General features: G+C 44.5%; 2 protein-coding genes and 1 pseudogene across 13 annotated transcripts in view; 1 reads left to right on the plus strand and 2 right to left on the minus strand.

Annotated features, from left to right (window-relative positions):
• Positions 1-7,314: 7,314 nt before the first annotated feature.
• On the minus strand, positions 7,315-8,056 carry LOC118653796 (annotated as a pseudogene).
• A 136-nt stretch (positions 8,057-8,192) lies between these two features.
• On the minus strand, positions 8,193-10,406 carry NDUFB11 (NADH:ubiquinone oxidoreductase subunit B11). Its single transcript, XM_036304578.1, has 3 exons — positions 10,164-10,406; positions 8,563-8,693; positions 8,193-8,389 (listed from the first exon to the last, which is right to left on the minus strand). The coding sequence occupies exons 1-3, from the start codon at positions 10,368-10,370 to the stop codon at positions 8,266-8,268; spliced, it is 462 nt and encodes a 153-aa protein (XP_036160471.1). The 5' UTR covers positions 10,371-10,406; the 3' UTR covers positions 8,193-8,265.
• Positions 10,407-10,926: 520 nt separating this feature from the next.
• RBM10 (RNA binding motif protein 10) overlaps positions 10,927-24,575 on the plus strand; it is a 30,831-nt gene continuing 17,182 nt past the window's right edge. For 4 of the 12 annotated variants that reach the window (XM_036304568.1, XM_036304570.1, XM_036304571.1 and 1 more), the window contains exons 1-2: positions 10,930-11,215; positions 13,048-13,189. In XM_036304568.1, the coding sequence (XP_036160461.1) occupies positions 13,173-13,189 (17 nt within the window). In that variant the 5' untranslated portion in view covers positions 10,930-11,215; positions 13,048-13,172. Of the gene's footprint in view, positions 11,265-13,047; positions 13,190-24,575 lie in introns of all 12 variants that reach the window. The other 8 variants (XM_036304563.1, XM_036304565.1, XM_036304566.1 and 5 more) reach the window with 5 other exon arrangements.

Here is a 24,575-nt window from a genome sequence, read left to right on the forward strand (position 1 = left end):
TCCATCCAACAAGAGAATCTACGTGACTGAACCATAATTCAATTCAAATCCCCTAGGTCCCTTTTGAGCTGAGCTGTCACCTGGAGATTACGAACTAGGCTGGCCTGGGATTGCTGTGAGGGGAAGGAAAGCTACATCATGTCCAAGAATGGGCTGAATCCCAAATTTTCAAAATAGGGTTCTATAATCCACCCCTTTTGTCCTGATCTTTATCCAAGAGGTGACCCCTTTTGGGGGACAGCCACATTCCGTGATCAAATTGCCTTACTACGGTATGTGGATCGGGAGGAGGTGAGAGAGGTAGAGTCTGAAATCCCTTTTAGTCCATTTTGTAGGAAGCTGTTCAATGTTCAACAATATTAGATACTGCTGATGGTAGGGAGCTGGAATGTCTACCAAATACTTTGACTATTGGCCCATTGTTGGGTGCACCACTGTCAGACTGCAAACCATCTGCATTAGAAACACAAGAGTCTTTTACAGTGTCTTGTCTTTGATGGTAGGTGCATTGCCATGCCCAGGAGGCAACGGCAGTTGGCTCCATCAGCAGCTTAATTCCAGATGGTCGCATTGGAGAGCAGGTCCTTACTATGGGCGTCTACATGAGTCACCCAAACTGACCTCAACTACTAACCATCTATTATTGATCCCCGCAGGCCCCCATCATTGTCCCCAGAAACCCCATCACTCTCACCAGAAACCCTCTGTCAAAGTCTCTCAGGCCCCAAACCTCAAATCAAGTTCCAATTTACTAGAATTGTCAACTGCTGTAAAGCTTCTCTGAAAACCCCTTCTATTTCTGGTCCCCACTCCTCTAAGATCGCCTTTCTAAGGGGCTGCTGTTTTTGCAGAGGTGCAGTAAGGCTGCCATTTCTGTCCAGCATGGGAAAGTTAAATTGCTCCAAAGTTGTGATTTTCAAACTTTTTAAAGAATCATGAGCCTTTTTAAAAACGGATAAGGTGAGGGTGGGCGGCTACTCGTGGAATCTGGTTTTCCTTGTTCAGCGAAACAAGGGTCAGTCAAGGACCCCTCCTTTCCTGCAACCAGTCGCCCCGTCCCCTGCTCAAGCAAACATGCTTATTGGATGATAAGCATGTCAGTCAAAGCAAGACCCTCCCCTCAACTGCCAAAAGACAAGAGCGACTCCGCAAGGCTCAGATGTTTTCACTGGTTCAAAAGGGTCAAGTCTCCATTCCCGCACCCTGAGCTGGGAAGTGGGTGGGTCCAGACCCCGCGCTCACTGACAGGTCGAGCTGTCAATCAGCGCTAGTCAATCAGCCCTCTGCCCTCTTGCTCAGCCCAGCCAGGGCTTCAGGAGCAAGAGCTGTTGATTGGTCGTCTGCTGCCTTTCAGCTGGAGAGCCCACCCACTAAAGGTGTCAAGGCTGCTCTGGTTAACAGCTGATTTACACCAGAGGCCACAGATCTGTCACAACTGGCCCCGCCTCTTTCCGGACATCTAAGGACACAGACAGGCGGGCCTGCAGAGAGGGTCTGCGCCCATCCCCCGCCGCCACTTTCTGCTGATCCTTTTAAGGTGTCCTGTTCCGCTGCCCAGTCCCACCCAGGCAGGGAACGGAGGCGATGGAGCAATGTTGACTTCCCCCGACTGTGAGTGAGCAGCAAGGGGGGTGGGGGGTGGGAGTAGTCTCTGCGCAACCGCAATAGGGAAAACAAAAACCTGGGGCGGGTCCAAAACACTTTCAAAGATGAAGTCAAAGCGCCCGCTATTTTGTTGTTCACTTGTCGCCCTTAGGGATTGGCTTTCATTCCGACCGCCCAAGTTGAATCTTGGCGTGGGAACTTTATCCGCGTATGCGCATGTGTGTGACTTTTTAAAAATATATTTAAATTTTCTGTAATTGTGTTTTCTGTAAGAGTACGTAATACAACTCTAGTTTAAAACGTAAAAAATAAATGTAGTAAAAATAACCATAACTAATAATCTATTTTTGGTTGCACAATATAAAAAATAAGAACTTTATCAATAACCTAAATTGTGATGGGGGGGGGGGTGAGTAAAAGTGTAGAGTTTAGGAATACTATTGAAGTTGTTGTTATCAATTTAAAATAGGATGTTATAATTTAAAATACTTGAAGCTTCATGGTAACCACCACCACAACAAAAAAAAAACCTGTGGTAATTACACAAAAGAACATAAAAAAGATGTCAAAGCACACTGATACCAAAATACCTCAAAACACACACAAAAAAGACAGCAGCAAAAACAATAACAACACACAAAAACAAACAAACAAAGGACAGCAGCAGAAGAAACATGAAACAACAGAGCTACGAACCAGCCAGAAAACAATTACCAAAATAGCAAGAGTAACTCCTTACCTATCAATAATTACTTTATACATAGATTAATTCTCCAATTGAAAGACATAGAAGGGCTAAATGAATTTTTAAAAAAACAAAACACCAAGAGCCAACAATATGCTGCCTACAAGAGACTCATTACAGTTGTTTGTATGGCAAATAATACAATAATAATTCAACAATAAACTGCTGCACATACAGCTGTAAACCTACTTCTGCCCTACAATGTATAGACTGAGGGTGAAGCGATGGGAAAAAATATTTCAAGCAAATGGTAGGGGGGAAACGCAAGTGCAGCTATACTTACCTCAGACAAAATAGACTTTTAACTAAAAATGGTAAATTTTATTAATCAAAACTCTTTTTCAGGGTCAGATCCCAAACCGACCCATCTGAGCTTGTTTTTCAAAATGAAAGCTTCCCCCAAAGAGGCCACTTTGTAGGGTGAGTGGAATTTTCTGGAAAGGGGGGAAAGTGGATTCCATGTAAGAAAAATGGTGGCCCAGAGGCTGGATGTGTGTGTAGAGAGTATTTTTCTTTAAAATGGAATCTGTTTGAATCTACCCCCTCCCCCCTCACACCAACCCTGTCCCATCTTGATGGGTTTAGGGTTTCTGAAGAACTCCTGCCTCCTCCCCTTCTTTCCCTCCTTCTCTCCTTTTATCTCTCTTACTCCTTCTTTCTCCTCCTCCTTCCTCTCCCTGTGTCTCTCTCATTAAAATAACGACCCAGTTTATTTTTTGTTTAATTCCTGGCAGCATGATCACAATTAAAAGGACAACACATCCACTGCAGTTTGTGTGTGCTGTGGAGGGGAAAAAAAACTCAACAATAAATGTAGAGAATGAATAGTAAGGGGGTGGAACTTCAAATAATGAAGTCCTCTTTGAGAAGCTGATATTTAGCAAAAACTTGAAGGAGACGAGGGAGGCGAGAATAAAAAGACAAGGCTGGTGTGCCTCTGATTGACACCTCGTGGCATCATCAATGGCTGTTCTTTTCCTAAACTTCAGCTGAGACCTGGCCCAGAGTTCCCCAGACCCTCTCTACATTTGAGATGACTGACTTGCCAGAATCCTGCAGCTTTTCTGACTACTACTAAAGGCCCCACCTGGCCTACGTAGGTTTACAAACCTTGTCTTCAGAAGCCACCACTTTCAATCCCGGGCCCCAAACCCCTCCATAGTGACTGTCAGGTTCCCAAAACCACCCTCCACTCCAAATGCACCATCAGAACATCCACAAAACCATGATTACCATGATTTCATTTTTAGGGCGCTTATTTAAGAACTTCCATGGAACTACATTAATGTTAATGAGGATTCATCCCACCAATATTTATAAACACCTAATCTGTGATAGGCAATGTTATAAGCACTCTCAGATTAACCTTTTTTAAAAAATAGACTTTTATTGATTGCAGAGAGGAAGGAAGAGGGAAGGAGAGATAGAAACATCATCGATGTGAGAGAATCGTGGATCGGCTGCCTCCTGCATGCCCCCTAGTGGGGATCGAGCCTGCAACCCAGCCATGTGCCCTTGACCTGAATCAAACCCGGGACCCTTGGGTCCACAGGCCGACACTCTATCCACTGAACCAAAACGGCTAGGGCTCAGATTAACTTTCTAAATATCCTTAGGAGGTAGTTAATGTCGTTAGTCCCAACTGATAGAGGAGGAAAATGGAAACATAAGGTCGCCGCATATTTGGTATGGAGGAGGCTGTGATTTGAACCCAGGTAGTCCGGCTCTAGAATTGGTGTCCTTAGCCACTATGACCACCTAGCTAGCAATCATGGCTATTGTTAAAGTTCTTTCTTCAATTTGATACTTCCTGTAGGTCTTTCTCAAATGTCATCTAAGAGAGGCCTTTTGCCTGGCCACTCTAGCTAAAATTTTACACACACACACACACATTATACCTTTTCCTGTTTCATTTTTTAAAATATATTTTATTGATTTTTTACAGAGAGGAAGGGAGAGGGATAGAGAGTTAGAAACATCGATCAGCTGCCTCCTGCACACTCCCCACTGAGGATGTGCCTGCAACCAAGGTACATGCCCTTGGCCGGAATCGAACCTGGGACCCTTCAGTCTGCAGGCCGACGCTCTATCCACTGAGCCACACCGGCTAGGGACCTGTTTCATTTTTCTCCTTAACACTTATCACCATATTATACATTTTACTTATTTTTAAATATATATCTTTATTGATTTCAGAGAGGAAGGGAGATAGAAACATCAATGATGAGAGAGAATCATGGATTGGTTGCCTCCTGCATGTCCCCCACTGTGGATCTAACCTGCAACCTGGGCATGTGCCCTGACCAGGAATCAAACCTCCACCTCCTGGTTCATAGGTCGATGCTCAACCACTGAGCCACACCAGTCGGGCTACATTTTACTTATTACCTCTATATGATTATTACTCAAAATTGTTATTCTTTACATTTGTTATCTGTCTCCTATAGAGAAGTCAGCTCCAAGAGGGGCAGGGAGCTTTTGCCTGTTTTATTCACTGCTTTATCCCCTGTCACACAATAGGCACTTGGTAAATATTTGTTGGACAAATGAGTGAATAAATGAGTGAATGAACCTTTTCTGATGACAGTTGATACCAAACTGCTTTGCCTAGATCCTGGTTGGCCCTGGATTCGCCCCTCTGACTCAGATGTATTGGCTCTGCTTACAAATATTAACATTTATAATTGGAATTATGCCAACTCAGGTGAATTTTTATTGAGAAAGTTTGCCCTCGAGTGAATCCTGAACCAATTTAATTCCTTCTTCAATGTCATACAGTGGCCAATTTGGGCCATTTTCATTTTTCTGAAGTTGTTTTCTGTGGGATGCATCATTTTCAGGTTAATTTTTACAGTGATGATTCCATCCATGCATCAGTTTTCTTGTCTGGATTATATTTCAACAGTAATAACTTTGTCCCAGATATCTCCTTGGCCTCAGGCTGTTCCCTGAACTGCTCAAGCAATTCTTGCTTCAGGGCCTATACAGGGCGTTCCCTCTCCCAGAAATGCTCTTCCATCTGTGTATCTCATCTCTCATTTTCTTTTTTTTCTTTTTTCTCATCTCTCATTTTCTTCACAGTTTTTTTCCCTCAAAAAAAAATCACTTTTCAACGAGACCTAAGCTGACAACCCTATTTAAATACAAGTTTCTTCCACCCTACATGCCTGATCCTCTTCACTGGCTTTAGTGTTCACTTAATGCAAACAATGCGATTGGTTGCCTTGTTTATCATCTGTTTCCCTCTGCTAGAATATAAGCTCCTTGAGGGTGGGAAGTTTTTTTAAATATATATTTTATTGATTTCAGAGAGGAAGGGAGACAGAGATAGAAACATCAATGATGAGAGGGAATCATTGATTGGCTGCCTCCTGCACGCCCCCCACTGGGGATCAAGCCTGCAATCCAGGCATGTGCCCTTGACCAGAATTGAACCTGGGACCCTTCACTCCGCAGGCTGATGCTCTATCCACTGAGCCAAACCGGCTAGGGCAGGGTGGGAAGTTTTTAATCTTTTTTCCCTGCTGTGTTCCCACTGCCTATGAAAGCACCTGGTAGTAGGCACTCAATAAATATTTGTTGAGTAGCTTTCCTGTCATTCTGAACTTTATTTGTGGCTAGTTTTCATCAAGTCTAATATTTCAGGATCAAAATTTGCAGGTTCATGTTTTGTTGGCAACATAGGATCCTTCCATCAGTTCTCCCTCAACATATTTCAAAGTTCACAGTTTTAGCTGTTGGTTTATTCTGCAGTGTGTATGTCTATCAGTAATAGTCGTCGTGAAGCTGGTAAGAGAGTTCGTTTTTATTTCTTGGATGATCCATGGGAAAAACTGTAAGCAATCTCCATCTAGGATTGTCTAAGATGAGCTTTGCTAAGTTGGGTTTTTGGTAAGTTTCTGGTCAACTTTGTGTAGTGTGTAAAATATAAACTCCTCCTAACCACAGCCCATGGGGCCTTAGGGATATGGCCTATGTCCACCTCTATAACCTCATCTCTAGCCACTCTTTTCCTTGAAGATTCCAGTAATCCTAACATTTCAGCCAGCCAGCCTTCTGGTGGAACTTACCTGTTTCTGTGCTGTGTACTCTCAGTCTTACCTATCACCTTAAGGTAAACCTCCTGAGAATTGAGAATACATTAGTTCAGGTCCCTCCAGAAGCAGACCCTGGGACAAGGATTGAAGTCAAGTAGTTTATTTGTCTTGTTCACTGAGCCTTGCACATAATAAAGGCTCTATTCAATTGAAGGATGAAGGTGTTTATCTGTTATGTTGCTGGAGCAAAGCTGGGTCTAAAATGTCAAGGTTCAATGCACCAAGAGGTTGCAGTTTGATTCCAGGTCAGGGCACGTGCTGGGGTTTCAGGCTCGATCTTGCTGGGGGCTGTGTAGGAGGCAGCCAATCGGTATTTCTCTCTCTCTCCCTCTCTAAAATTCAATTAAAAAAGTATTTTAAAATATCATGGTTCAAATATCCTTGGGGTCAAACAGTAGGGTGAAAACATTGTTTTTCTCTGACCACTCCTACCGGCCACCACACCCACCCTGGGAAATTCCTGAGGACGGAGATCCTGGTGTCTGTCAGTGCCTGGCACACTGTCAGGGCTTGGCACACAGGAGGAACTCAATTCCCACCCCTTCATCCCAATGTGGTCCTTACAAGGCCAGTTGTTTAGCAAAATGGCTACTATGAGAAAGATGGGGAATGTTGAGCAATGGTGAAGAGGTAGCACTTACAAAAGGGGGAAGTGTAGTTAGGAAAACTGGCATGCTTTACTAAGGCCATCACCTGTCTACCCCATGATAGCAATCCCATTCCCAGATATATGCCCAAGAGAAACGAGTGCATATGTCCATCAAAAGATGTTCACAGAATAATTTTTTTCTCAGTCTTTTTATTATAGTACATGGGCTGGGGCTGATGGGATGGAGTAGATGTGGGCAACCATTGCTCTGATTAGCATCAAATGCCTATCCCGATAGCCATGAATGTGCCAAAGGTGCCACCACTTGCCATCGCAGCTTTCCTGAGGCCATTAGCTTCTGACCCCACATTCTGATCCTGAGACAGAAAAAGGTGCCAAAGAGTGCCCCAGCCACCATGCCCATGGTGCAACCTATCACCAAGCCCATCTTTGTGTGGTCAAAGCAGCTTGGATGGGACTGTCCATAGGGACCCATGGCCACTGGCATCTCCCTTATGGCCTCAGTCACTCCAAGAATTATTCTTAATAGCCCCAGATAGAGAAGTGCCCATATACCCACTGACACTAGAATGGATGAAGTGTAGTCTATTCACACAAATGGAAGAGCACAGCCATGAGGATGGACAAACTACGGACCATGTAACAACGTGGATCTGTCTCACAAACATAGCGCTAAATGAAAGAAGTCAGATGCAAAAATGTCTCCCTGCACTTAAATGAAGTATTGAACTAGACAAATGAACCTGTACTGTTACAAGTTGGGAGAGTGTTTACCCTTGGGGCGGGGAGGGTGGACCTGAAGGAACTTCCTGGAGACAGAGGCGCCCTGGAAGAAGATTAAAGTGCCAGACAGGTGAGTGAAGAAGCCATCTTGGATGTCCAGCCCAGTTGAGCTTTCAAATGAATCCAGCCCCAGCCACCATCTGACCCCAAGAAGAAACACCTCACTGAGCGCAGTCAAGCATAGGACCATGAAAGACAATATTAAATTGTCATTTAAGCCACTAAGTTTTAGGATGCTTGTTACACAGCAACAGATAACCAGAACACCCAGGAAAGGCTGCAGTGGCCCTCTTAAGGTCTGACACCCCCACTCCCACAACCCCCTCACAACAAAATTAACACCAGCCAGTCATATTTTTCAGTCCCTTTAATACAGTGCTCCATAGAGAGGGCAGAGTGGCAGGCAGGGGGTAGAGAAGATCCAATCAGTCCTCATCTGGCAGCTGGATCTTGCTGGGGTCAAAACGGTTGGATTCCATGATGGGAAGACCATGGGCCTCTCGGTATTTTACAAGCTTTTCAGCTTCCCGGCGGGCCCACTCATGCATCCTGGAGGCAACAGCATGGGGGAGGGGAGACATGAGGAAGCCTCACTGGACATCAATCCCCACCTTAGCTCCCCATTCCTCAACGTACAGGACAGGACTCCTGGCAGAGTCCCCTTTGACTTCCACCCCTACCTCTGCCCCCACCCATCCCATTCTCTTGGACACCCCATGAACCTGTAGTCAGGCAGATAAGCCACAAAGGTGGTGCCAAAGACCAAGACGATGGAGAAGCCAAAGAAGAAGACGGCCCGCATGTTCCAGACATCCACAACAGGGTCCTTGTCGTAGCCATGAGAGTCGGGGTTCTGTGGAAGGAGAAGAGGTCAATGAGGGCTGCCTGCTGCTCCACAAAGCCTTATGCTGGCCTTGCATAAGCTGGTCTCCAATTTTACCTCGAACCAGTCTCCCCTCACTCCCTAAATTCCTCTCTTTCTGTCCTTAAGACTTGTCAAGCTCCTTCCCACCACAGGGCCTTTGCACTTACTGCTCCCTCTGCCTGGAAAGCTTTTCCCCCAGGCAGGCTTGGCTGGATCTGCCTCCTCATTCAAAGTTTTGGCTTCTCATCTTCTCTTAAGAGGCATTCCCTAGTCACCTTGTCTATTAAGTTGAACTATTGGAAAGTGCCATTTTCTTTGGTCAAAAATGGTTGAATATTGGCCATTTCCTATGGTTCAACCTAATAAAATTACCCCCTACCCCCAAGTCACTCTCGATCCATTTATCCTGCTTAACATTCTTTCTAGCATTTATTAGTTTACCAAAGTAACATCCCACAGATCCTGTATATAATATTATCTTATGTTACCAATTACATGTTCTATATTACATATTTATCCTCTGTGTTTCCCACTATCATATAAGCTCTATAAGAGCAAGGGCTTTATCTGATTTCTACACTGCTGGACCCCCAGGGCCCTGAACTGTGCCTGGCATCCAGTAGGCCCTCAATACATATTTACAGAATGAATGGATGAATGAATGAGCATCCTATATATCCAAGCCCCTCAACCAGAGATTAATATTGATGAAGTACCTCTTATGTGTCAAGCCTTTTCACATACACAGATTTCACAATATCCCCGTGAGTTGGAAAATAGCAATAATAAGTAACACCTTCTAAATGCTGAGTACTTACTAAGTGCCAAATGCTGTTCTGAGCATTTTGACTCATTTAATTATACGATGCAGGTTTAGTATTTTTAAAAAGGTGTCCTAATACTTTTCCCATTTTACAAAGAAACTGAGGCACTAAGGGGTGAAGTTACTTCCCAAGGTCACTTAGGTGAGTAACTGCCAGTGCCTGTATTCCAACCCAGGCATTCTGACTTCGGAGCCTCTGCTATCACACAGCACAGAACTGGGAGACCTAAGTTCAAATGTGTCCTGCCGCACATTCAGTTATGCGAACTTGGGCAAGTCACTTGGCATCTCTGTGCTTCAGTTTCCTCATCTATACAGTGAGTATACTAACAGGACCTAAGAGACAGGGTTGTTTGGAGGATCAGATAAGTTAATGCATGTAACATGTTTAAAAGTCTGGCACCGCAAAAGCGTCCTATCAGGTTTGATACCTTTCTGCAAAATAAGGTCAGTCTCGCCTCTGGCTCTTAACCGAAGATAACACGGAGAACTGAGGAGAATAAGTTAGGCAAAATACCCAAGTCTTCCAGGATTTACCAGTTGCGCAATCCTCAACCGACTAAGAAAGTCCTCTACGGCGCCCCGTCCGCCGGCCCCCGATTGACCCTACCGGCGTCCCGTTTCCCCTCTCTCACCTTCTCATAGAGGTTTTCGTCCTCGGGTTCTGGGTCCTCCTGCCAGTGCACTGTCGGTTCCGGCGCCCGCTTTCCCACCGCAGCGGACGGAGCGATGACAGCCCTAGCAGAGCTGGATTCCCAGCGAACCGGGGCAGCCACGCGCCCCCGCGTCGTCGCTGCTGCCAAAAGGCGGCGAGCGTACAAACCTAACAGTCCGGGCGCCATGACAGACGGTTGGGCAGACTCTCAGGGGCGGAGACGGAAATGGGACTCTGCGCAGCCGCAGTGGACCCGGGCGCGCTGATTGTCGCTCCGCCCCCTTCGCACGAAATAGGTCCCAGTCCATCTAGCTAGTGTTTTCACGTGACTAAAGGCACTGAGTGGCCCCCTCTCCTCCCTGTCGCACAGCCTCATTAGAGCAACCATTTCCTGATTGCCTCGGTTGAGCTATGGGAGTTCTGCCCGAGCAGCCTGTCAGGTCTGCTCCTTTCCCTGGTGAGAAGAAAGCGATGACATTTGGGGTGGGTGGGTGCAATTCCCAGCCAATCGCACCGGGTTTCCCTTGCCCTCCGTGCAAGAGGCTGAGCTTCCGCTTGGCTTTCATCTTTGAAGGAAGCTAAGCGTCTAAAAAGCGGGCCTCGCCCGATTGGCCAATAAGTACTCCTCTTCTCCACTAGCAGGCGTTTGCACGGGGCTGGGGGCCGGGGAGGTGGCAGTCGCTTGCCAATGAGAGCAGCCCGGGGCTGGCCGATGGCGGAGGGCGACCAATAGACGCAGCCAGCCAGAGCGCGCTCCCTCAGTAGGTGGATGGTGGTCGGAGCGCCGGCTCCTTGCTCCTGGTCGCCATTTTGTGCTGGTGGTTGCGGGTAGCGGGGAGTAGGCGGCGGCGGCGGGGCTCCCGGGGAGGGCAGCGCGCTCGGCGCTTCGCCCCTTCCTCCCTCCGCCTTGCTGCCTCCAGCTTTGAACTTGGTGGTTACGCGAAGCGGCTCCTGCTGAGCTGGGCGAGTTGGTGGAGGAGGCTGAGGGCCGAGGTGATGTCAGGGAGCCCTCCCTTGACAGCCCGAGCCGAGGTGAGCATCGACCTCCGCGGGTCGTGGGGGCGGCGGGAAGGGGCCGGAGGCCGGGGGGTGCGCGGACAAGGTGAGCGCGCGGACTGCGGGCCGCGGCCCGAGGAACGCGTGCGCGGTCTGAGCCTTGGAGGGGTTGTCTTTAATTTTTACTCCTTTTGAGAAACAGGGGCTCGTGCGCGATCGGGGCGCAGGATGGGTGCACGCGGGTTGGGGGAAGGGAGAGACGGATGGGAGTGGGCTGCTGTGGTATCTGCGACACGGAACTTTCTCCGTGGGGAGGGAGGTGTCTGCGACTTTGTTTCTTATCTACAGGCGTGGGGATGTGTTGCCTGTTCTGTGTGACTTTGGTACTTAATCTGTGCGTGGGAAAGTGTTCTTTGCCTCGGGTCCTTAGGAGTTGGAGGACGAGGAGGGAGAACGGAGAACATCTCTATGACCCTGGTCTTTATCCTTGGAGTGTGTGTCTAACTCTGGTCCCTCCCTGTTCCTGGGAGAGGTCTTTATCCATAAGGAGTCTTCTGGCGACTGGCCCTAACCTGCCTCCTGGGCAGGGAGGGAATGCAAGGAAAGGGTGTGTGATTTATTGCCCCTTCTTGAAGGGCTGTCTTTCTGTGACTGTGATGTTCATCCATTGAAACGGGGTGCTTATGGCCCGTATTTATTGTGGGTTCCTGTCTGTGATTTTGGCCCGTAGTTATTTGGGGCGCGTGTCTGACTGGCCCCCATCTGTTGTGGATTCCGGTGTGTGACTCTGGCCCCTTTGCCAGAGTCTAATGAGGGTTTTGTATGGACACTTATCCACTGGGGCCCCTGGTTGTGATTCTAACTCTTACCCATCTAGGAGGAGGTAACTCTGGTTCCCTGTGGCCTGAGGAGGAAGAGAAAATTGATGTGTGTGTGTGTGTGTGTGTGTGTGTGTGTGTGTGTGTATTCATGGAGGAAAGGTGTGGTGGCAACCTAGTGCTGAGTAGGTGCTGTTACTGCCTGGCTTTGCCTAATTGCTGCCCAGAGGGCAGGCCTGAAGATTCTGGGATACTGCCTGGTGACCCCTGGCCAGGTCACGTGGCTCTCAGGACTTCCTTGGATCTCAAGCCCTGAGGGTTGGGTGAAATGACCGCCCTTCTGTGTAGAATAGCACTGTGCTTGGGAACAGCCCCGGAAAAGGCTCCTTTTGCCCGAAAGGGCTCCTTTTGCCTCTGAATAACTTGGGCTCAGAACCCTAGGGAGAGCTGCCTTGGGACCTGGCTGCACATAAGAGACAGCACTCAGGGCTGAGCCAGTTGCCCTGTGAGGGCCAAAGCTGTGTTGGCCAGGAGCCCAGGGAGGCAGCAGCTGTCTCATTGCCAAGTTAGCCCCTTCACCCCCGAAGCCTTTCCTGGTCTACTACTGTCTTGTAAGGGGCAGCCAGCATCTTGTTGGGAGGATGAAGTGGCACCCGGGGACCCGTGGCAGGAGCCTGGTGGGCGCCTGGGACTGCTCCTGTGCAGTCTCGCCTCATGTGCCTGATCTCTAACAAGTCATTCAGCACCCACAGCTCCCGTAGGCAGGTAGCTCCGGCCTTGAAGGTGTCTACCAGTTTCAGATGTCAAAGCTCCGATCACAGAATGGGTGATGCCACCAGGTCTCTCTCTCTGCAGGATGCTCCGTGTCTGCTGAAGGCCTTGCTCGTTCTAGGGCAGTGAGCTCTAGCCTCACGTTTGTGGGGAAAGGAAAGGAGCAGACCAGCGTGCCTGGACCAAGAGACAGCAGAGAGCCTTGACAACAAGGGTTTCTCAAGGAGGCCCTCTCTGCCCCAACTGCTTTGACCCCTTTCTTCCTGCCTCTCTCCCCAGAGTCCCTGCAGGAGGCACCACCCAGGCTGGCAGATCATGGTGGCAGCAGCGGGGGTGGCTGGGAAGTGAAACGGAGCCAGCGGCTGAAGAGGGGCCCTAGCAGCCCCCGAAGGTCCTATCAGGACATGGAGTATGAAAGACGGTGAGTTACCTGCTTCCGCCTTGACCAAACAGCCTAGGCTCATCCCCGTGTGAAGAACTGATCCAGGAAGGTACTAGGAGGAGGCTCTCAGGCTGAGGAGACAGTGTGAGCCAGGACCAGTGTGCTAGGCTCTGGGAGTGCCCTGGTGAATGAGACAGGAAAGATTGCAGCCTTCTCTCTCTTACTCGGGGTCTCACAGCAGAGCCCACAGAGTTTACAGGTGATTCCGAAGCAGTTGGATGGGTGCCACGGTTGTGAGGGTAGGAAGGGATCAAGAGAAAGGTGTTTCTAGTTTCGGGGGGACCCAGATAGGTATATGGTGCCATTCGCCAAGGTCTGAACAGCCACTGTGGGAGGAGAGGCAGAGATGGGTAGTGGGTTGTAAGTGCCTGTGGATTCTCGGCAGAGGTGTGAGCTGTAGCTTTGGGTTGAAGGGATGGATGAGAGTGGTGCTTTCAGAGTCAGGAATTTGCCAGGACAAGTATGGGGCAAGCCAGGTCAGATGGTGGGAGATTTCAGGGGCAGAGTGGGCTGAAGTTGGCATGATACTTGCCTTGGAATGGGGCACTCATGTAGTTATTTTTAAACTCTGGTAGAGCAAGAAACAGTTGGGACACTTGATAAAATACAGACTTCCCAGGCCATTCCCTCACCATCCTGCTGTATCACCCCAGTTTATTCTAATGAAGGTGATCTATTCTTTACATATTAGGATTACGTAGGAAAGCAGACCTCTATTAAGAGTCAGTAGATTTATAAAAAATCAGGAAAAAATAATTTTTAATGTCCTGCAAAGGGCTTCTTCTACCAACAGGCCCCTTTAAAAATGTAGAATTAGCCCTGGCCAGTTTGGCTCAGTGGATAGAACGTTGGCCTGTGGGCTGAAGGGTTCTGGGTTTGATTCTGGTCAAGGGCATGTACCTTGGTTGCAAGCTCAATCCCTGGCCTTGGTTGAGGTGCGTGTGGGAGGCAGCCAATCGATGTGTCTCTTCCCCTCCCTTCCACTCTCTCTAAAAATCAATGGAAAAATATCTTCGGGTGAGGATTAACGAACAAAAAAAGTAGAATTATAATATTTTGTTTTCTGAAAAGTGAAGCCCAAATTGAGATGTGTTATTCAGCCTTGACCTTCTTTAAAAATGTCTTTTGAAAGGCATTTGATTTTGGATGGGATTCGCTGGAAGTGCTCTGTGCCGTTTCTGAGTGGAAGTAGGTGACATAACTTGCCTGCTTCAGACTTTATTAACCAAATAAAGCCACTGGCTTTCTTTTTTGGGCTTTTAAAGGACCTCAAGTGCAGAGGTTTGAGTTATTCATGCTTGTCTAGTTCACAGTAAGTTTCTATCGTAGATCAGTACAAAGGCCTTCTCTTGCCTTATCTTTCCCTTTTTAGTCCCAATTCCCGTAGCTGTAGGCAGCTTCTCTGTCATGTTTAAAATGTATTCTTTGAAAATATCTAGTGTTGTTTAGAGTTGTCTGTGTTTTCACTTTCCACAAATGACACAGTGTTATAGTCTTCATTTTCCCCCCTGAACTTTGTATACCTCCGCACTGCATTTTTTTAAAAGATCTGTCTGTATTGCCATGTGTATATTAGTGTTTTGCTTCTAATTGGTCCCAAAGACACCGTAGGATATGCCTCCTGCATTTTGCTTAATGATTCCCCCAAGGATGGATACCTGCTCTTAATTTGAGGGTGCTAAAATTCATCATCACTTTTTTGTCTTACAATCTGTGCCTTCAGAATCTTCTGTGTTCCTACCTCTGGATTGCAACTATTGTTTTCACTGTATAGTTTTACCTTTCTCATTCAGGTCTTTAAATTCAGTTTTGAATATGGTATAAGGTAGATTCTGGTTTTATTTTCCTTCATATAGTGGGCAGTTTCCCTAGTACCATCTCCTAAATAGTAGTACCTCATCTCATTTCAAGTTACCTCATGTACATGGGTCTGTCCTGAGCGATCTAATTTGTTTCATTGATTTACTTGTTTTTTCTTGTGCTAGAACCTTACTGTCTTTATTATTATGGCTTTATAGACTGTCTTTTTAAAATATATATATTTTATTGATTTTTTACAAAGAGGAAGGGAGAGGGATAGAGAGTTAGAAACATCCATGAGAGAGAAACATGGATCAGCTGCCTCCTGCACACCCCCCACTGGGGACATGCCCGCAACCAAGGCACATGCCCTTGACCGGAATCGAACCTGGGACCCCTCAGTCCACAGGCCGATGCTCTATCCACTGAGCCAGACTGGTCAGGGCTAGAATGTCTTAATAGCTCCCACTTTTCTCTTATTTTTAAAAGTTGATTTAGCCAAGTCCCTCAAAAACATTCAAGAATTTTTACTGAGGTTGCATTGAATTGATATATTAATTCAGGGAGTATTGTCAGTTTTGTTGCCTTTCTCTTCTCCTCTTCTCCCCCTTCCTTCCTGCTTCCTCTTCCCTCTCACCCCCTCCTCCCATATAACATTCCCCCCCACCACCAATCATTTGAGTTAGTGGCAGAGATGACCCTTACTATAGCATGTATGTCGTAAGAACAAGGACTTTTTTCTTCCATAACCACAGTACACTTGTCAATATCAGGAAATTTAATGTTGATGCAATACTTTATCTTATATAAAGTCCATATTCAGAAGTTATGGACTTTATGTTGTCCCAATAATGTCCTTTTTTTTAAAAAAAAAATATTTTATTGATTTTTCACAGAGAGGAAGGGAGAGAGATAGAGAGTCAGAAACATCGATGAGAGAGAAACATCGATCAGCTGCCTCCTGCACATCTCCCACTGGGGATGTGCCCGCAACCCAAGTACATGCCCTCGACCGGAATCGAACCCGGGACCCCTCAGTCTGCAGGCCGACGCTCTATCCACTGAGCCAAACCGGTTTCGGCCCAATAATGTCCTTTATAGCTGTTTCTCCCTAGTCCAGGATCCAGTTCAAGATCATACACATTGCATTGAATTTTTAGTCTCCTTTAATCTGGAAGAGTTATTCAGTCTTTCTTTGCCTTTTATGACCTTGATATGTTTCAAAAGTACAGGTCAGTAAAGTACAACATCAGGAAATCTATATAATAAAGAGGTAATATACAAATTGACCATCACGCCCTCGCACAAGATGGCTGCCCCCATGTGGTCAAAGATGGCCGGCAGGAGAGGGCAGTTGGGGAGGACTGAGCCAACAGGGGTGGGCAGTTGAGGGCGACCAGGTCTGCAGAGAAGGGCAGTTAGCAGCGACCAGGCTGGGAGGGGAGGGCAGTTATGGGCGACCAGGCCAGCAGGGCAGGGTAGTTAGGGGCGACCAGGCCTGCAGGGGAGGGCCGTTGGGGGCACCAGGCCGGCAGGGGAGGGCAGTTGGTGGCAATCGGGCTGGCAGGGGAGCAGTTAGGCATCGATTAGGCTGGCAGGGGAGTGGTTAGGCAGTGATCAGGCAGGCAGGCAGGTGAGCGGTTGGGAGCCAGCAGTCCTGGATTGTGAGAGGGATGTCCGACTGCTGGTTTAGGCCCGATCCCACAGGGCAGTTGGACATCCCTAGAGGGGTCCCAGATTGGAGAGGGTGCAGGCTGGGCTGAGGGACACCCCCCCCCCAGTGCACAAATTTCATGCACCGGGCCTCTAGTATAGTCAATAATATTGTGATAACTATGTAGTGGATATGGTACCAGGTAGGTACTGGAAATATCCAGGGGGAACACTTTGCAAAGTACAGTGGAACCTCGGTTCTCGAACTTAATTCCTTCCAGAAGGCTATTTGAGAAGCGATTTGTTCGAAAACCAAATAATTTTTCCTATTAGAAATAATGTAAATTGAATTAATCTGTTCCATACTCCCAAATGATTCCCTGTTTTAACCTTTCTTATATACAGTACATGTCTAATGTACTGTTTAATCTATAAACAAACACTTCTTTTCTTAAATTTATCAAACCACCCTACTAGCCTTACTTACCTCACTTTCAGCACTCGGTCCAGGGGTGTCTTTCAAGTCAGCATGCAGCATCTTTGCTTGCTCATATATCACTGCCTCCGTAATGCTAACTGCTTTTTATTTCTCCAAATCAACAACAGTTTTTCTACCTCTTCAGTTGTCTGTGATCATTGTTTCTTTCACACCTTTAGCAACATTACCAATCTTTAAAAAAAATTTATCTTTATTGCTACAAGTATTACAGATGTCCTCTTTGTTTGTGGGTTTTTTTCCCCATTGACCCCCTCCACCTCATACCCACCCCTCCCAGGCCTTCACCTCTCTACTGTCTGTATCCATGGGTTTTGATCAGATGGAATCAATGGACATTTTCGGAACATTTCACCCCAAAGCTACAGAATATACATTCTTCTCAAGTGCACATGGGACATTTTCATAGACCACATTTTAGAACACAAACTAGGTCTCTACAAGTTCAAGAAGATTGAAATATCAAGCATCTTCTCAGATCACAATGGCATGAAATTAGAAATCAATTAGAGTAAAAACACTCAAAAACATTCAAACATATGGAGGCTAAATAACACGTTATTAATTAATGAATGGGTTACCAAAGAGATCAAAGAAGAAATAAAAAAAAAAACATCCTGGAAACAAATGACAATGAACACACACAACAACCCAAAATTTATGGGACACAATGAAAGCAGTCCTGAGAGGCAGTTCACAGCATCACAGCCCTACCTCAAAAAAAAACAAAAAAAACAAAAAAACTTTTAATAAATTATCTAACCCTACAACTTAAAGAATTAGAAAAGAAATCGAGAAAAGCCCAGAGTAAGCAGAAGGAAGGGAATAATAAAGATCAGAGTGGAAATAAGTGACATAGAGACTGAAAAAAAAAAGATCAATAAAACCAAGAGCTGGTTCTTCAAAAAGATAAACAAGATTGATGAACCTGTAGCCAGACTCATCAAGAAACAGAGAGAGAAGACCCAAATAAACAAAACCAGAAAAGAGAGAAGTGAAATAACATTACCACTCTTGGTGGCCTCTTTACGTTTTAAAATTGTGCTAATGGTTGATTTCACCAGCAATGAAAGCATTCTCTCATCTGTTGCCTGAGACATGCTTCTTTTTGTCATGCTGATACCTCAGCATGAAAGGGGTGTCAGGACGAAAACCGAAGTTTGGTTTGACAACCGAAACATTTTTCTGTGAACAACTTGGTGGAGAACTGAATTGTTCAAGAAATGAAGTATATGATTGTTTAATCACTGTGCTGTACACCTGAAACCAATACAAAATAATGTTGAAAGTAAACTGTAATTTAAAAACTTTTTACTAAATTAAAATGGTAAAAAAAAGAGAATAAATTGGAAAAAAGTACAAGTGAGTTGCTTTGTAGATGTTTCTCCATTTGGGTTTTTCTAATCTTTACTCATGAATTTTTGGCAGAATAATTATTTAGGAAATGTTTAAATATTTTTAAACACATTTTATTAGAGACTGTATTTAGGATATTTGCATCTGTGTCCATCAGTGAAGTGGTCCTATAATATCCTTTTCTGTTTATGTTGCATTGAAACAAAGCAGCCTCATGACATGAATTGAGCAACTTTTGCTATTTCTCTTTTTTGAAGAAACTTATATAAGAATTATCTGTCCCCTGAAAGCTTGGTAAAACTCACCTTTAAAAGGGCCTGTGCCTGGCTGTTTGGCTCAGAGGTTGAGTGTTGACGTATGAACCAGGAGGTCACAGTTCGATTCCCGGTCAGGGCACATGCCTGGTTGCGGGCTCGATCCCCAGTCGGGGGTGTGCAGGAGGCAGCCGATCAATGATTCTCTCTCACCATTAATGTTTCTATCTCTCTACCCTCTCCCATACTCTCTGAAATCAATAAAAAATATTTTTAAAAAATAAAATAAAAAGTAAAAGGGCCTGAGTATTTTATTATCATTTTGTGTACGTCTACCAATTTTGGCATTTTATGTTTTCTAGAAATATACTCATTTTGTGGAAGTCCTCATATATTATGATTCAGTCCAGCTTCCTAGAAATGTATTATGAACAGGGTCTGCCTTTGAATGGTATTTAATCAAAATGCACCTAGGCCAATGAAAAGTATCCCTTACTATCTAAATTTGTTCCCTTCCTGATTTTTACCTATTTTATTAATGGTGGCCTTTTTTTAATTTGAGAGAGAGAGAGAAACATGGACCGGCTGCCTCTTGCATGCCACCTACTGGGGATCATATGCCCTGCGACCTCTCAGTGCATGGGACAGCACTGGGCCAACTGAGCCACATCAGCCAGGGCAGCTCTCTTCCTGAATTAAGATAGTAAGAGTTTAATATCCAAATTTATTTGGTTTATATTCTCAATGTCAGAGGGTTAGGATTTAATCTGAACATTTATTCAAATCTATTCAATTCTTAAATTCTGATTACAAGTTCAAATATTGAGGAATACCTATAGTAAGCAAATACGAAAAAGCATTGTTCATATAAAAAACCTTAAGAATACTCATACCAGCCACTTCATGCTGAGCCATTTATCATAAGGAAACAATTTTGGTTCCAAGCTGAGCTCACAAGGACAGGGACTTCATTTCATTCACGGTAGTATCCATAGCACCTAGAGCAGTGCCTGACACATAGCAAATGTTATGTTAATATTTGTTAAATGAATGAACAATTATCAAAAATTGGAAATGCCCTAGCCGGTTTTGCTCAGTGGATAAAGCATCGGCCTGTGGACTGAAGGGTCCCAGGTTCGATTCCGGTCAAGGGCATGTACCTTGGTTGTGGGCACATCCCCAGTAGGGGGTGTGCAGGAGGCAGCTGATCGGTGTTTCTCATCGATGTTTCTAACTCTCTATCCCTCTCCCTTCCTCTTTGTAAAAAATCAATAAAATATATTTTTTAAAATATTGGAAACCAACCAAAATGTCTGGAGACATTTTATTTTCCCCATTTGTTAATTATCTTTTAGCTTTATAGGTGTTTTTTCAGTATTATGTTGTGAAATTTCAAGCATACAGCAAAGTCGAAAGAATTTTACAGTGAACACCTCTATACTCATCCACTGGATTCTATCATTAACATTTTACCGTACTTGCTTTATTACATGTTTATGGTATTTTTTTACACTCTAGATATTTTTAAATGTTTATGAAGCAGGTTTTATGTTTTCTTTTTTATGACTTCTGGGTTTTGTCTTGCTTAGAAAGCCTTTTCCCATTCTTGAGGTCATCATTTTTTTTTCTTTCTAATTGTTTTATGGTTTCTATTCAAGGATTTAAATTTTTTATCCATATAGAATTTAGTTGGTGTAAGAAGTGAAGTAGATAAACAACTTTATATTCTTAAAGGTCAGAATTTTTCTGTGAAGGACCACATAGCAAATATTTTTGGCATTGTAGACCATATGGTCTTTGTCACAGCTACGCACCTGAAAGCAGCCACAGACAATATGTAAACTTTATGTAGGTGACTGGGTTTGGCCCAGTGGCTGTAGTTTGCCGATTCCTGGACCAGTTATCACAACTATTATTTATTGATTAATCCACCCCCCCCCCGGTTCATTTGAAATGCAACCTTAGGCTTATTCTAAATTTCCATATGTTGTGTTTGTACTGTGGACACGTTGGCATCCCTGATCTGTTCATTTGTGTGTCAGTTGTCCCACCTTTACAATATGTTTTAATGTTTGATGGGGCTCCTCTCTCTCTGGTTAGTCTTTGTTTTAAACAGAATTTTCCTGACCCTGCTGAGTTGCTTCTTGGCCCTTGCTGTTAGAAGCAGTACTGCAGTGAATAATGTTTCTGTATGTATGCAAGCATATCAGTCCATTAAATTCCCAGGAGAACTGGTAGTCAGAGAGTATATAGATTTTTTGGTTTTGCCAGCTATTGCCAAAGTCCCCTCCATAGGGATTGTTCCACTTTCACTCTTACCAGCAATATTAGAATGCCTATTCTTCATACAGCCTCGCCAACAGTTTACTGTCAGACATTTGGACTTTTGAAGATCTGTTAAGTTCAAAGAATTCTATCCCAAACCTTCCTTATAAAAGAATTCCAAATTAGATAGATAGATAGATAGATATATAGATAGATAGATAGATACTCTTCACTCTAGGAGGTAGAACTTAATTCCCCTCCTCTTGAGGATGGGCTGGTCCTAGTGACTGTGACTCGCTTCTAAAGAGTAGAGAGTAGAAAGGGAAAAAGAGAAACTTTACAGCAGAGAAATCTGACAGATCCTACCACACAACCAGATGATCAAGGTCAGCATCACCAGTGATAAGACATGTTGATACCATGTGCACCCCGGTACTATGTGATCAGAAGGGCAGCTCATATCTACTGTATTCTTCTCCCCAAAACACCATAATCTCCACCACTTCAAGTCTAATCACAAGAACACATCAGACAAACCCAAGTTGAGGTACATTCTACAAAATACCTAGCCAGTACTGTTCAAAACTGTCAAGATCATAAAAACAACAACTGGAAAAAAAACACAAACAAGGAAAGACCAAGAAACTTTAACAGACCAGAGGGGGCCGTAATGACTAAATGCAATATGGCAGCCTCGATTTGATCTTGGAACAGAACAGAAAGAGGATAGTAGTGGAAATACTGGTGAAATCCTAATATAGTGTACAGCTTAGTTAACTTCTGTTAACATTAGAGGAAGCTGGGTGAAGGGTGTACTAGAATTCTGTTATCTTTGAGCTTTCTGTAAATCTAAAATTATTTCAAAATAAGAAGTTTGACTTCATCAGGATTAGAAACTTTCATACATCAAAGGATACTATTCAGAAAAGTGAAAAGACAATCCACATAAAATGAAGAACATATTTCCAAGTCATATATCTGATAAGGGATTAACACCTAGAATATATAAAGAGCTCCTACAACAGCAACAGAAAACCCAATTCAAAAATAGACAACAGACTTGCATAGGCATTTCTCCAAAGAATATATATAAACGACCAATAAGCACAGGAAAAGATGGAGAATGACAGGTGTTGGTGAGGATGTGGAGAAATTGGAACCTTTGTGTGTTTCTGATGGGAATGTAAACTGGTGCAGCCGCTGTGGAACACAGTTTGGCAGTTCTCAAAAAATTAAATAGAGAGTTACCATGTGATCCAGCAATTCCACTCTCGGATATATACCAAAAGAATTGGAAGCAGGGACTCAGACAGATACTTGTACACCCGTGTTCGTAGCAGTATTATTTACAATAACCCAAACAACCAGGAGGTGGAAACAGTGCAGGTGTCCATTAACAGATGAAGGGATAAACAAAATGTGTATACCAGCCCTGGCCGGGGTGGCTTGGTTGGTTGAAGCATTGTCCCGTACAACCGGAAGGTGGCAGGTTTAATTCCTGGTCAGGGCACATACCCAGGTTTTGGGTTCGATCCCCAGTCAGGCCACATACTAAAAGAAATGGACCAATGTTTCTCACATCCATGTTTCTCTCCCCCCCCCTCCTCTCTCTCAAATCAATTTGTAAAGATACATATCCTTGGGTAAGGATTTTTTTTAAGCCTTACCTGAGGATCTTTTTCCATTGATCTTTAGAGAGAGTGTGGAAGGGAGGGAGAGAGAAGGGAGAGAGAGAGAGAAGCATCGTGAGAGACATATCGACTGGTTGCCTTCCACACTCACCCCGACTGGGCTGGGGACCAAGCCTGCAAACAAGGTACATGCCCTTGACTGGGAATCAAACCCACAACCCTTCAGTCTGCTGGCCAACACTCTAACCACTGAGCAACCGGTCAGGACTCAGTGGGGATTTTTAAAAAATTTAATGTGGTATATACCATACATACATACATATTCAGCCATAGAAAGGAATGAGATTCTGATACATTCTACAACATGGATGAACCTTGAAAACATGCTAAGTGGAATAAGTCAAACACAAAGAGATGTATGTGATTCCACTTAAAAGAGGTACCTAGAATAGGCAGATTAATAGAGATAGAAAGTAGAATAGAGGTCGTGCAGAGAGTTATTGTTCAGTGAGCAGAGTTTCTGTTTGGGGTGATGAAGAGGTTCTGGAAATAGTGGTGAAGATTATCCATTGTTATCAGTATACTTTGTGCTGTTTAATTGAACACATAAAAATGATTAAAATTGTACATTTTTTCTGTATATACTACCACAATAGGAATGATTTAGAAAAATACACAAAAATAACATTTAAATGTTTATTTTTTAAGCGGTGTACCCAATGTGATTTTTTAAAAAATATATTTTATTAATTTTTACAGAGAGGAAGGGAGAGGGATAGAGAGTTAGAAACATCGATGAGAGAGAAACATCGATCAGCTGCCTCCTGCACACTCCTCACTGGGGATGTGCCCGCAACCCAGGTACATGCCCTTGACCGGAATCCAACCTGGGACCCTTCAGTCCACAGGCCGACGCTCTATCCACTGAGCCAAACGGACTAGGGCCCAATGTGATTTTAATTTTCATCTTTCGTTATGATTGAGATGGAGCATCTTTTCAAATATAAATCGTTTATATTTCTTTACTGTGAATTCTGTTCCTTTCCTTTTTCCTTTTCTTGTATCTTCCCCAGTTTGTTGTTTGTCTTCACTTGGTGTTTGATGGTTTTTGTTTCTTTCCAAGCAGACATGTTTTATTTTCATGAAGTCGGATTTAGTTATCTTTTCTTCCATGGCGGTTGGATTTGTGTTACAGTTTTCCCCATTTCAGGCTTATCAAGGAATTTGTCCCATGTTTTCTTCTACTTTTAATGTTTCATTTTTTTCCATCTAAATCATTGACCCATTTCAGCCCGGCCAGAGTGACTCGGTTGGTTGAGCGTTGTCCTGTGCACCGAAAGGTTGTGGGTCCGATCACTGGTCAGAGCCTGTTTCTCTCACATCAATGTTTCTCTCTCTCCCCCTCTTCTCTCTAAGCGTGTTCTCGGGTGAGGATTAAAAAAATCAGTCAATTGTTGACCCATTTTATTTTTTAAAGATCTTTTAAACATATATAGATGTAGATATAGATATATAGATATATTGATTTCAGAGAGGAAGGGGAGAGAGATAGAAACATCAATGATGAGAGAGACTCATTGATCGGCTGCCTCCTGCACACTCCCTACTGGGGATTGCGCCTGCAACCCGGGCGTGTGCCCTTGACTGGAATTGAACCCAGGATCTTTCAGTCCACAGGCCAATGCTCTATCCACTGAGCCACACCAGCTAGAGCAATTACCGACCCATTTTAAATGTATCCTGGTTTATATGAGTGAAGTGTAGTCAGTCATAAGATTTTACACGTGTCCGTTAGTTAATCTTCTTCTTTTTTTTTTTAATATATTTCTTTATTGATTTTAGAGAGGAAGGGAGAGGGGAGAGAGAGAAACATCAATGATGAGAGGGAATCATTGATGGGCTGCCTCCTG

The sequence above is a fragment of the Myotis myotis genome, unplaced genomic scaffold, assembly GCF_014108235.1.
Source record: "Myotis myotis isolate mMyoMyo1 unplaced genomic scaffold, mMyoMyo1.p scaffold_m19_p_4, whole genome shotgun sequence".
Classification (NCBI taxonomy): domain Eukaryota; kingdom Metazoa; phylum Chordata; class Mammalia; order Chiroptera; family Vespertilionidae; genus Myotis; species Myotis myotis.